The sequence below is a fragment of the Pararge aegeria genome, chromosome 13 (genome assembly GCF_905163445.1).
Source record: "Pararge aegeria chromosome 13, ilParAegt1.1, whole genome shotgun sequence".
Taxonomy (NCBI): domain Eukaryota; kingdom Metazoa; phylum Arthropoda; class Insecta; order Lepidoptera; family Nymphalidae; genus Pararge; species Pararge aegeria.
In genome coordinates this window covers 2,009,659-2,022,592 of record NC_053192.1, presented here as the reverse complement: position 1 = coordinate 2,022,592, position 12,934 = coordinate 2,009,659, and the positions used below count along the sequence as shown (strand labels likewise).

At 36.4% G+C, this 12,934-nt stretch overlaps 1 protein-coding gene across 4 annotated transcripts in view; it reads left to right on the top strand.

Moving 5' to 3' along the window:
- Positions 1-7,956, top strand: part of LOC120628579 (6-phosphofructo-2-kinase/fructose-2,6-bisphosphatase) — a 44,046-nt gene extending 36,090 nt beyond the window's left edge. For 2 of the 4 annotated variants that reach the window (XM_039897014.1, XM_039897017.1), the window contains exons 6-10: positions 255-473; positions 1,411-1,645; positions 2,231-2,358; positions 2,979-3,011; positions 5,727-7,956. In XM_039897014.1, coding sequence (XP_039752948.1) covers positions 255-473; positions 1,411-1,645; positions 2,231-2,358; positions 2,979-3,011; positions 5,727-5,813 — 702 coding nt within the window. In that variant the 3' untranslated portion in view covers positions 5,814-7,956. The remainder of the gene's footprint in view (positions 1-254; positions 474-1,410; positions 1,646-2,230; positions 2,359-2,978; positions 3,012-5,726) is intronic. The other 2 variants (XM_039897015.1, XM_039897018.1) reach the window with 1 other exon arrangement.
- Positions 7,957-12,934: the final 4,978 nt, after the last annotated feature.

Genomic DNA, 12,934 nt, shown 5'->3' with positions numbered 1-12,934 from the left:
AAACAAAAAAGACGTTTGACAGCAGTGATTGCAAGATTTACGTCTGTCGCAAGCCTCGAGATACGTAATCGCCCTGCCGGTCAATGTATTAGGCAGGGGCGTGCATTTCTTACATGCAATGCTTCTATAACTAGTGTGGGAGGAGGATTTTTGCCATTTTATGCCGTCCACCCGCTTGGTGCCTATCCTAGTCGAAAACCCCGTGCACGACACTGGTAGTGGGTCCGTAATGGGTCGAAAATGACATTCCGCAGCATGGCGAGAGCTTGCACAATCTCGTAGGAAGGATAGGCGGCGACAGCGAGTTGTCGGTGCGCGGAAAACAGTATGCGAGCGCGCTGTCCGGCTACATCGAGCAGCAGAGCATCCCCGGCCTGCGAGTGTGGACGTCGTGGATGCGGCGCGCCATACAGACCGTGAAGGACGTTCGCGCGCCGCAGGAGCGGTGGAAAGCGCTCAACGAGATCGACGCGGTGAGTGACTGGCAATCAGAGACATAGACACGACACGCGTGCCAGTACCCGCGGCGAGTGACATATGACTGTATTATGAAAATTAAGCTTAATTTGCTATAATCCGCGAACGGCAGGAGAATCTGTATGGTGTAATTTATAATTCAATCCGGATACACCACACCAAACAGATCCTCGGCAATGTACTCTCAATGATAAATTACACCATACAAATTCTCCTGCTGTTCGCGGAGTATAGCAAATTAAGTTTAATTTTCATAATATATTATGGTTTCCCGCAACTAACGCCTGCTTCTATTATTTCAATGGACATATGACTGGCAATCGGAGACTTAAACACGACTGCCAGTCGCCGCGGAGATTGACACGTTACTGGCAATCAGACATAGACATGACTGCCAGTCGCCGCGGTGAGTGACACGCGATTGGCAATCAGAGATATAGGCAAGACTGCCAGTCGCCGCAGCGAGTGCCATGTAACTAGCAATCAGATATTTCTATAACTGATGATATTCATACCAGGTATGAATAGTCACAACTTACAATCTTTATCGTAGCCCAAAAATATGTAACATATCTTCAAATTAAGAGTCTTAAACTTCCAGTTACAGTCATGAGTGTTAGGTAATCCCAAACTGGCAGATATAAATAAAGGCAGCAAGATTTTATAAAGTCATTCTTACTTTTTCGGTGCTTTCTCGGACTCATTTTTTTTTAAATAGATTAAATTAGAAAAGTGCGCTCGAAACAAAACATATTTACTTATTATTAAGTAACCATTTGGAATTAAATATCACATTCGTGCCTTAAAGCTTGCATTCATGATATTTCTATATAAAGGCGTTTTCAAAGGCGTGTGATGTCTACCAATATGGCTGGCAAAGGCCTAAAACTGAGGGCAAAAAAGTGTTTTCTTTAGTTTTTTGTTTCGCTCCAGGGCATCTGCGAGGAGATGACCTACGCGGAGATCCAGCAGAAGTATCCGTCCGACTTCAACGCGCGGGACGCAAACAAGTTCGCGTACCGATACCCGCGCGGCGAGAGCTACGAGGACCTGGTGGCGCGGCTCGAGCCCGTCATCATGGAGCTGGAGCGCCAGGGCAACGTGCTGGTCGTTTCGCACCAGGCGGTCATGCGGTGCCTGCTAGCCTACTTCCTTGACAAATCCGCTGGTGAGTCTTCTCTCTTTTTTTCTCTGGCATACTTAGGTTCACTATGGGGGTCAAAGCTTCCAACTGATACACTGTATATATTTTTTTTTTTTAATTTTTTAAGCATGCTGAGGTAACAATGTGGGATCCCACTCATTATGCAGCATAAAAAAAACTTATATTATACTTTATTATTGTTGTTTAACGTGTATTTAATAGTTAGCTTGTTTTTTTTGTAACCTGTTGGTACCATTATTGTATAAATTAATTAGTAAAGATATGTTATATATATATATATATATATATATATATATATATATAGTGTCTCAGACTGCCATTAATACACTGCTACTGGCAGACATAGTCTCTGACCGGTGATCATATAACATATATATTTATCGATTTGTTTCGTTTTGATGGTGATTATTCTATTGCTCAAATTAAAAACTAAAGCTACGAGGGTTACAAACGCGCCCAAATCCGTAGTAACCTTACCTAGATGTGGCTGCGTTCAGCTGGCTATATATTTTTTGTTGGTACATATTTCCAAATATACCACTAACATGTGCCTTAAACCCGAAGCTTAGGATACTGTTTTGTCGGCAGAGGACCTCCCGTACCTGCACGTCCCGCTTCACACGGTGATCAAGCTGACGCCCGTGGCGTACGGCTGTCGGGAGGAGCACATCACATTGTCCGTGGACGCCGTCGACACGCACCGCCCCAAGCCCTCTGTGAGTACCTCCAGAACACATCGAACCTCTTGGACCTCCCGGACCTCCCAGAAACGCCAAACCTCCCAGACCTCCCGAACCTCCCAGACACGCCAAACCTCCCAGACCTCCCGAACCTCCCAGACCTCCCAGACCTGCACACGGTGACCAATAGCATCAATACAATACGACTTTCATCGTACTACTTCGGCAGTCCAGTCATTGAATGTTGTCCGAAACTTCGTTCACGTACAATTTTTAATAAATATCTTTTTCCCCTTCAAACTTTCAACCACTATTCTACACAACCGACCTACCGCGACGCATCGCCCTCCTATATTCGAGTGACATTAGGTACGTTTAACTTTGAAGTCAAGCGTTTCGAAACAGACTCGGTCGCTGTAAATTTTACTCTAAGTGTCGTAATCCGTAATAGCGGATTTGCGACTTTAATTCGTGTAGAATTAGATAAGTTTTACTTTGACGTTGTAATGTTTCAAAATTGACTCCTTGTTTGCAAATCTTTGTCCAAAACTATACTGCAGGATTTTCGACTCTTTAATTCCAGCCGTATAAGGTATATTTTACATTGACGTTACTCAATTGAAATCTCATACTAAGTGTACTGTTCTTTCTAACAGGATGACGAAGAGGACGACGTGTCAGGCGCGAACGTACGCAAATTGTACATTTGAACTTCTTGTCGACATGCTGCTTAAGTACCTTATAATAAATATTGACTATTGCCCGCGTCTTCGCTTCGCTTGCAATTCCTAACAATTGGAATTTTCCCATAGAAACGTTAACCCTCCTGTATTACTAAATGTGGCATAACGTCGGAACCGTTCCGTCGTCTGATGATTTTCTCTGGTCTGGTCTGGAATTCTTTGGCCGTGGCTAGTTACCACCCTACCGACAAAGACGTGCCACTAAGCGATTTAGTGTTCCGGTGCGATGTCGCGTAAAAACCGATTAGGGGTATGACTACCATACTCCGTAACAGGTTAGCCCGCTACCATTTTAGACTGCAACATCGCGCAGGTCAGATTGCAGTCAAGGGCTAGCTAAAAAAATAAAATAAACTTGCGTCCAACATCGTTCAAATGTCACAGCGTGGAAAAACACTACGTACCTTTTCACTATTCAGACGTTATGCCACGTTTATTAATAACACGCAGAGATTAAAAAAAGCAAAAAGTATTTTTTATTTAAAATTAAAATCTAACTCCTGATATGAATGTCTCTTAATTTATGAATATAGGACAAATTAACGTTAAAAAAGCGTGCTTTGCGTTATCATTTATAAAACGCTTAAAAAGGAATAAGTAGTCGATTATTTTTAAAGCAAGATAAATTTCGATTTGTTTTCCAAATTTTGTAAATATACGTATTTATTTTGTAAAAAGTTAGTAGGTAGACTTTTTAAAGCATTTAAAACGGTTGTCCTAATTGTATTTGTATCGATTACAGCTTGCTTTCATGTTATATGAATATTGAAGGCATTACAAATAAATGTGGCATAACGCCGGAATAGTTACACAGCGTTTTGTCACTTTCTTACATTTGAAAGGCTGTCAGTTGAAGTGTGACAAAACACTACGCGACACATAAATCATCGCCGAGTATTGGTGCACGCGTGGAAATAATATCCAAATAATATATGTGTGGTAATAAACGGGGATAAACTTCTCCTAATCCTTGTTGCCATGCTTTGGCAGGTCGGTAATGTTATCCGTTGTCAGGGGGGGATATAATCGGGGATACAACTTATGTCCCCTTTTATTATACTCTCTTTATACTTACCCAATGGTAGAATGGTATCAGCCAATCAGAAAGTCTCGTTCTAGCGAAGCATTGTCAGTCACTAAAAATAGTTGATCCAGCTATCTTCAGTTTACAAACGAAATATATGATTAATGGCATTCGCATAACACATTGACGGACTCGATTGTCATGGCAATTACAATTTCAGCTTTAAATCATGAGCCATAAGGTGCTATATGATGTGTATGTTCACTTGTCATATACAATAATTTTGAAAGTGGACCTTATGTTACAAAATATAAAGTTTATATTTCATTGCTTTCTGAGTTGATGTTGATTTGATATTGTCTGCGAAGACAATTGTTCGTTAAGTTTTAATATGCCTGTCTTCTGAACTGGTGGTAGAGTCACTATAAACAGACAGACTTGACGTTTCAAAGGTGCTTTTATTATACCTACTTGAATTAGAACAATTTTGAGTGAAGATATAGGTTTTTAAAAAAACAGGCTGCGTTATGGTGTGCTAACGCCATTATTCGTCAAGTTAAGATTTGGTTCTATGAAATCAGATTAAGCTCGAGTCGTGCGCGGATTTCTTGACTTTGTTATGGATGACATTTCTAGTTTTAAGCATCATGTCGACAAGATTGTTCAAAAAACCAATTCGTTAGCGTAGAAAAAACATTAGCATGACTTTGTAGTAAATAATAAAACGAAGAATGGATTTCCAGTTAAGTCTCTCCTTATTTTCGGTGTTGGGATCTATGGTTTGGTTGTGGGATTCTTTTTTAATTAATTAAGAAAGGCTGTTTTTATGTACAGTTTTGATGTGTCACATGAGGTTTTTTTTTTGTGGGAAATGGGTTCATTTTGTCTTTGCAAATTTGATTTGTGGTTTTTGGTTTGTGGATTTCATTTTTTATTTTCCGTTTAAGAAACTACACGTTCAGTGCTAAATAACGTCGCGTATTTTAAATGATAAGATTAAAAGTCGATTTTTTTTGTGTTATTGCATATTTCCTATGTAGTCAGATGATGTGATAACTACCTCCGTTTACTTAAAACTGAAGCTACAAGGAGAAGGCTTTCTGGTTTAAGAAGAAGTCAACAAGAGACATATCGTGAACGAGTGTTATTTTTGCAATCAGCATCGCAGTGTCAAAAAATTGAATTGGCTAGATAAACTCATACCCGAGCTTTTAAATCTTTTATGTACTACGTATAAGAGTTGCTTAATGCTTGAAAAAGTGATTAATTCGGTTTTTTTTACAAATCCTGTGATAACCGTCTGGGATAAACAGTAACCTATGTTACTCTCCGTCCATTCAACTAACTCTATGCCAAAATTTAAGTTGATTTGTTGGTTAGTAAGGACATGAAGGAAGGACAAACAAACAAACATACTTTTACATTTATAATATTTAGTAGAGATCTGAAAACTTTATTGCCGTTTATAAGCTGACTTTACTAATCACTTGACACTTTCAATGAATACTTAATAAAGTGTAAATAAGGCATTACACGATGTAGTTTCTTAGGCGACGCCATTTTGGATTGTGGTGCAACAAACAAGCGTCGTAAAATGTTAGAGATAAGTTATTAATTTACTGTTTTTAAATTCGCAGGTGATACCCGCCCCTCCAATCAGGCCGCCAGTACCCCCCATCATCAACGGGGAGACCAATGGCGAGAACAAAGACAATTATAATTAGACACAATCGCAGAAATTCTATTAATGAGACACTGCTAAATGTTGTTTAGTTAACGTGACTCAGAGCACACGAACGATATATGATACTAGAAAACATTTTTTTAAACAGTGATTTTATTATAATTATTATTAAACTACATTGCCTGTTACGCTCAATAATAACTAGTGTACGCCGTTGTGAAAAACAAACATGTATGACTCCGATCGCGTAGAATTCCATTTCGAACTCTTTACGGCAGCTGGAGGCGCCGTTCGGCGTACAAGTATTTTCTATACTTAAAGTGCTAAAAAGGCATTTCCAGTGTCTTGTTATTAGGATTCTCATGGACACAATCAATCCATAAACAATATAGAGTTTAGTGACCGACCAGAATCTGCATATCTTTACCGTTTTTTTCCGGCTTCATTTATTTCTCGTCCTATAGAGTTTGAGTGCCTAAAGTTCTAAATTTACCTAAGATATTTTTAATTGTTCAAATGCGTTAATCACGCTTAAAGTTGGCAATGAAAAAAGGTAATTGCCTGATTAGATTTATTTATTATTGGCAACATTGGAAGAGAAGTTACAAGTCATGAAATCGGCACTGACGGGTAAGTCAAAAATTCTAAATTGTCCTAAGATATTTTTAATTGTACAAATGCGTTAATCACGCTTAAAGTTGGCAATGAAAAAAGGTAATTGCCTGATTAGATTTATTTATTATTGGCAACATTGGAAGAGAAGTTACAAGTCATGAAATCGGCACTGACGGGTAAGTCAATCTACTGGAATTTATCAAATGTATTGCAAAAATTTAAAAGAAAATCAAACAATTGGATTACATATCCGCTTTGCTCATGCTTTTATTATCGTTGTCATTTAGTTCAGTGATAATGCTGTACGTAATTTTACCTGTCGTAGTTAGAAAAAAGTTTGGGTCGGTCACTAACAGTGAATTGATTAATTGTAACATAAATATCTTAAGACCAATTCACGGATAATTTCGTACCATGTGTTGGGAAGAATGCACTCACGTTATTAATCGTAGAGAAAAAACATAAGAATATTTTACCTATCTTATGGTTTAATTTGATCGTTAAAATTGTTTCTTATCATGATATCAAGTTTACAGTGAATCAACGTAAAACATTTTTTTTTTTTAATTTAAATCTCATTTATGCCCGTTTTCACTGAACCTAGAAAACGCTTAAATTGTGAACTCGCGGTGCGTAATGTTTAGGGATCTCGTAAACTGACATATGAAAAAATTATAAATTAGGTGTTTTTATAACTTTAAATCCATACAAAAAATGAAATATATGATAATACAAACATTAAATACCACTACCTTATGAAAAGAATCATAGATAAGTTAGCTTATATGAGTTGCTAAGTGAAAATCGATTGGTGAAATGTACATATGTGCCTAGGATCTTCTTTGATTAGGCGTTACTTATTTAACCATGGCCTTGTTAGCCGTGTTCACTACACAGGCATAAACGTTATTGAAAGATAATCATTTTTTATTCTGTACGATTAAAAACGTACAAGCATTCCCGTTCTGCGGAAGTCAAAGGTATTGAGACTGATGATAAGTGAGTTTAGATTAATATAAAACCACATCATGATGAAAGAAATTATAAAAAAAAATGAAATCAAATTTCATTTTCATTCCCATTTTTCGATATGCACTTACGCTTGGAGCTACATTCTATAGCAAAATTAAGACAGTTAATAATTCTTGCCCATAGACACGGTCACGATACTAAATATCATCTTCTTCTTCTTCTTTGGGTTATTGGCTTTTTGTCATGCGTGCAGGCACTGTGAAATATTATATCGCTATATTATATTATTATCGCTTCTCGGCCTTTTGGCTAAGATCAATGTGTAAATATCATCTTTAGACAAGGTTTAGAATGTTCATGAATACCATAGACAATATAATTTATTGACAACCTAAACCTTGTCTATGGGCAAATTCTAGTGACCGTTGCTTTTGAGCACAACGAAGTTTTGAATGTTACTTACATTTAAAACCTTGTTGTGCTCAAAAGATCATAGGCAAGAATCTATAAAAATGGAGCATAGACAAGGTTTAGACAAATAATAAACATTGCCTTTAAGCAAAGTTTCGATTGTATATAAATTATTGCTTATGGACCAGGTTCAGACAGTAAACGTTATATATTCATTAATTCAGAAAGTTAATGAATATTGCAAATATGCAATAATACATTGAACGTCTTTACCTTGTCTACGGGCATTACCTTTGCTTATATCTCGTCTATGCAATGTGACTATCTCTGTAACCAACCAAAAAATACTGTCCATAAAGAAAATTATGCTTTCCTATGTAAATTATATATTGCCTAAGCCTTAGGTATATTTTTTAAAAACTAGTCTTACTGAGATTACCAAAATTTGGTATCAAATACCATTTATTTAATGATTGGGATACCAAAGACAATATTTTTTTTTTACGCAAAGTTATACACCCGTCTATGCTTTTTCTTTTTCATATTCTACTGATGAGCTTACATATTATAATATAAGTATACGAACTGCGTAGATAGGGTATATCATATTAAAATAATTGGGCAATGATTATACATGATAATGTAATCTTTTATTTTTTGGTACTTTAACTATTTATGTACTTGTTTAAAGAGATGTTAAAATTTACTTATAAACGAATTTTTCCTTTCTGATTGAAAATTCAAATTCAAATTCATTTATTTCAAGTAGGCCTAATATAAGCACTTTTGAAACGTCAAGTCTGTCTGTTTGTATTGACTCTACCACCGGTTCGGATGGTAGGTTCTACCGAGAAGAAGCCGGCAAGAAACTCAGCAGTTGCTCTTTTCCAACATCAACAATTTACATTTTACATTTTAACATTAATTTTTCTATCTTGTGAGAGCTGAAAGCGGAGCCGGAGCCAAGCAACCTTGTCATTCAAATTGGCTGATACGATTCCCCTACTACACAAAATATACATAATTCAGCCGATTCGCAATACCCGTCCTCTCGTCCTATAATCTATCCACAGAATTTAAAATAAAATCTATATAATTACTCTAATTTAATTTAAAGATTTTATTTTAGCAATAGATAAATAAATATTTTTGTATTGATTTATCTACTTATAAGACGGCACAATTTAATATACGCGTTTTGAGGCATTTGTCTCACTAGGCGTAGCGTTTTCGATTGGCATTTGGCCACAATTAAGGCGCTGAGTGCCGCTGAATGAGGCTAACTTTTATAACTATATAAACTTTTTATAATCTTTATAGTTTTTCATAGCGAAGTAGTGTTTCTCGAAAAGGTGGTTAGTCACATTCATTTAGCAGTAGACAGTAATTATTTTACCTCTAAATGTTCTAAACGTTAACCATAAAATGAGGAAAATGGGTAGAGTTTGTGAACTAGCAACATTCAGCGGGTGTGAAGTGAGACGTGCTCGGGACGTGTTCTATGTTTTTGGAGACAATGCACTGCATGCAAATAATAGAGGATTCTGTATGTTCTTAATTCTATGAACATTTCTGACTGAAAAGTTATCAGCTTTATTCTCGACAGAAAAAAATACAAAGTTGCCTCTAATAACAAAAAATTAAGAAGGTATCTTTTTCTTAGTTATTTATTTATTCTTATAAAATTATAGGATGAAATAAAAAATACTTCTTATGACTAAGTACTTCTGTTTGTTTTGATTTACTTGATAGTTTATTAGTGTAGATAAAAATATATTAATAAAATTATAAAATTTCATTTAGGACTTATTTACTTAGAACTCGCCAATTCCTAGATTGCATTATAAAAATGGAAAAAAAATATTAATGTATTTAAAAGTATGGTTTTCTGGTCATGTCACGATCTTAATGCTAATTCCCTCTCTTCTATGAGAGCATGTTCCTAGTAGGACGGTGGTGGTAACATTACGCGTATAGTAAGCAGTTCGCAGCGAATTTGACTCTCTTTCAGCTGAGTTTTGTGAGCCAGTCACAAACTAAACGTCCAGTGAGACAGCGTCGGGAGTCTCGAAAGTCTAAATGCGATAATAATAAGACTTCCTATAATAATTAGATAATAAAATCGGTAGGTTAAATGTAAATACCCAAAATCCCGAGGGTAGATGAAAAAAATACTAAATCTGTGAAATTGTCTCGTATTATACTGAAAAACTTCAGTAGGACATTCATTGGAATATATCGGCCTAAAAAATAAATACCTATCCAAAAAAACTACAGGTAATTCTAGACTTCCTGGCAGTGCCTTTAATAACACTTTCACTGCCACAGTTTGAAAATTCACATAAAATTAGATTGAAACTTTAATAATTTTGTAAAATAACTGTTAAGAATTACCGAAAACCCATGTTTTTATTCAATGAACAGTAAAATATTATAAACAATAAAATTAAGCTAGCGTAGCTTTATTCATTTTAAGAATATTTATAAATGTCCTAATAGGTTTTAGCGCTCGCTTCGCTCGTGCAAACTGATACGTGATTTTGAATGTAGCTCCAAGCTAAACTTTTTTATAATCCGAGTCGATTTTTTCCACTCCTATCACTTTATCATATTGATATAAAATATTAGATGTAATATGTATATGTAAAGGATTTTTACAAAGTAGCTAAGTATATGTTAATGTAAATTTATTATTATTATTATTGTTAATTTAATTTTAAAATATAAGCGTATTCTAAGCGGGTTTGTGTTTTTAATTTCATTTTCCTAAAAAACTCATTTATTACTTCCCAGCATTTTCCCGATGAGAAAGAAGGTAACTCATTTGTAAAATATTTTTGTCATGCTTTCAAAATCTCTTTGGATATCAAAGTGCTATACCGAACCATTATTGTCTAAAATTCATATCAGTAATGAATTAATAGTATTTAAGAGTTTTATAGCTATTTCAAATGAGATACACTTGTGATAAACGACTAAGACACCGGGAGGTATCTTTGCATCGTTCGAGTCCATGTAGAACTGGAGTATATCGATAATGCAATTGTATTTATATCAAAATACCCACCAATTCCATGTCATAAACCAAAGTTGTTAGTAATCAAATGTTTAATTATTTACCCACTTTTGAGGTCCGTGAGCGACGTTTCTACTATATAATCTTCTTTTTTCAGTCTACAGTCTTGACAGACTGGTGGTGGTCGTCATTTGGATGTAGTGGCTCGCTTTACAATCCGTCGCCACTATTCCCTACCGGTTGCCTTTCTTATACATTCATGTAGAGGAGCCTCAATTGCGGCCCTTGGTTCATCCGTCTCATCGGTGATCTACCGCGTGCTTAAGGAAAAGTAGAAGGTACCACTTTTCCTTGAACCACAAGATGCTCAATGTAAACGTCATTACGACTGGACACGTGCCCGAATAAACTGAGAATTCAGAGAGAGGGGGAGACTGTTTCAGAGGGTACACCCGCCACGCTACTCCATTGTGGGTTGGTGAACTTTAACGACCATTATAAAAATTTAATGATAGTAACCACCTGGACCGAAAGCTTAACGTGCTCTCCGAGGCACGGGAGCTGACGCCGTCAATTTCTTAACTAAGGGCTAGTACCTACTGAAAATTGTTTAACAGAAAATACACAATACCTTACCATTTTTGGCCCGACCGGGGATACGAACCCAAGACCTCGGGATCCGTAGTTGAACATGCCATGCGACCAACGATAAAAAAAAAAAAAAAAATACTGTAACACTTGTTTTTTGTAAAAAAAAATTAGGATACCTCATTACAAGATCGATTTCCCCGTTGTAACTTAACACGATCAAGCAAGCTAAACTCGGGTTACGCGTTTAAACTAGGATCAGAGCTGCAGATTGAACATTTGAACGTATGGTAAAACGTTATTTTTAGGGTTCCGTACCCAAAGGGTAAAGCAGGACACTATAATCCCCGCAAGTTGATATTGCGATTGGCGGCCATCTTGGTGACGTAGTCGACATCGCACCGTCAGTACCGTTCGCAAGGTCAGCCCGCGCTTACGTGCTTACGCGCATCGAATACTTGTTTTGTTACTTATAGCGGTTTGTTTTTGTTATCCTGTTTTATTGTTGAGTTTTGTTGTGTGTGGCGCTGTGTGAATAGTGTCCAGAGATATTTATTTATTTATTATTTATTTATAAACAGCCGTACCGATATTCTTAGATTACACTGTCTGTCATTTCTGGCTCAGTTACTGTACGCGCAAAATGCCTAAAAAATACAAAATTATTACAATTATTTTTTTGCTATCTGTACGTTTTCGCGACGTATGACGTCACGAAGCTGTTTGTGACAAGGTTCCGTCGCAATATCAACTTGCGGGGCTTGTATCACTAAGACTCCGTCTGGCTGTATCTCATGAACCGTGACGGTTAAAATTGAAAATCTTCATAGATGTATTTCTGATGCCGCTTTAGCAACAAATACTGAAAACACAATAACTTAATATTTCCCATACAACAGACACACTTTATTGATAATGGTACCGAACACTTCGTTTAGTTAATAAAGAAATCCTCTAAATCAAGTGGGATAAGGTCTGTATTATAGCCGAATAAAAATATCAATATCAGCATTTATATTCCATGATCCCGTGACCCATCCAATCCTCAGATGTGCAGTGTGTATACACAAGTTGGAATTAAATTAAACAAAACGTAAAAGTTCAAACAAATATAAAAAAAAACATATTTTTTATAATCCTAAAAATTATTATATAAAGATACCACTACAAATTAATTTTCATTCTATAAGTTAGCCGTAACTATATAATACTATAACTATAGCTTCAACGGTGAAGGAGAACATCGTGAGGAAACCGGCATGCCTTAGAGTTCTCCATAATGTTCTCAAAAGGTGTCAAAGGTCACCAATCCTCATTGCTGGAGGAGACCCGTTCCCTGTAGTGGCCTACCTTTTTTGTGAGATGATAATTAATCGCATTAGAGTCACCTGTGCTTAAGCTGTACCCATCTATAGAACAGTACAAAAAGTCCTCGCTCGCATTCAAGGAATCGTCGTTTTCGTGTATAAAAATTAAAATTTTATATTTGATTAAAATGGATCTATCTGAATTGCATAAAGGCTTGTGGTTTTGACAATGTTTGTGAAACAAAAATCAGA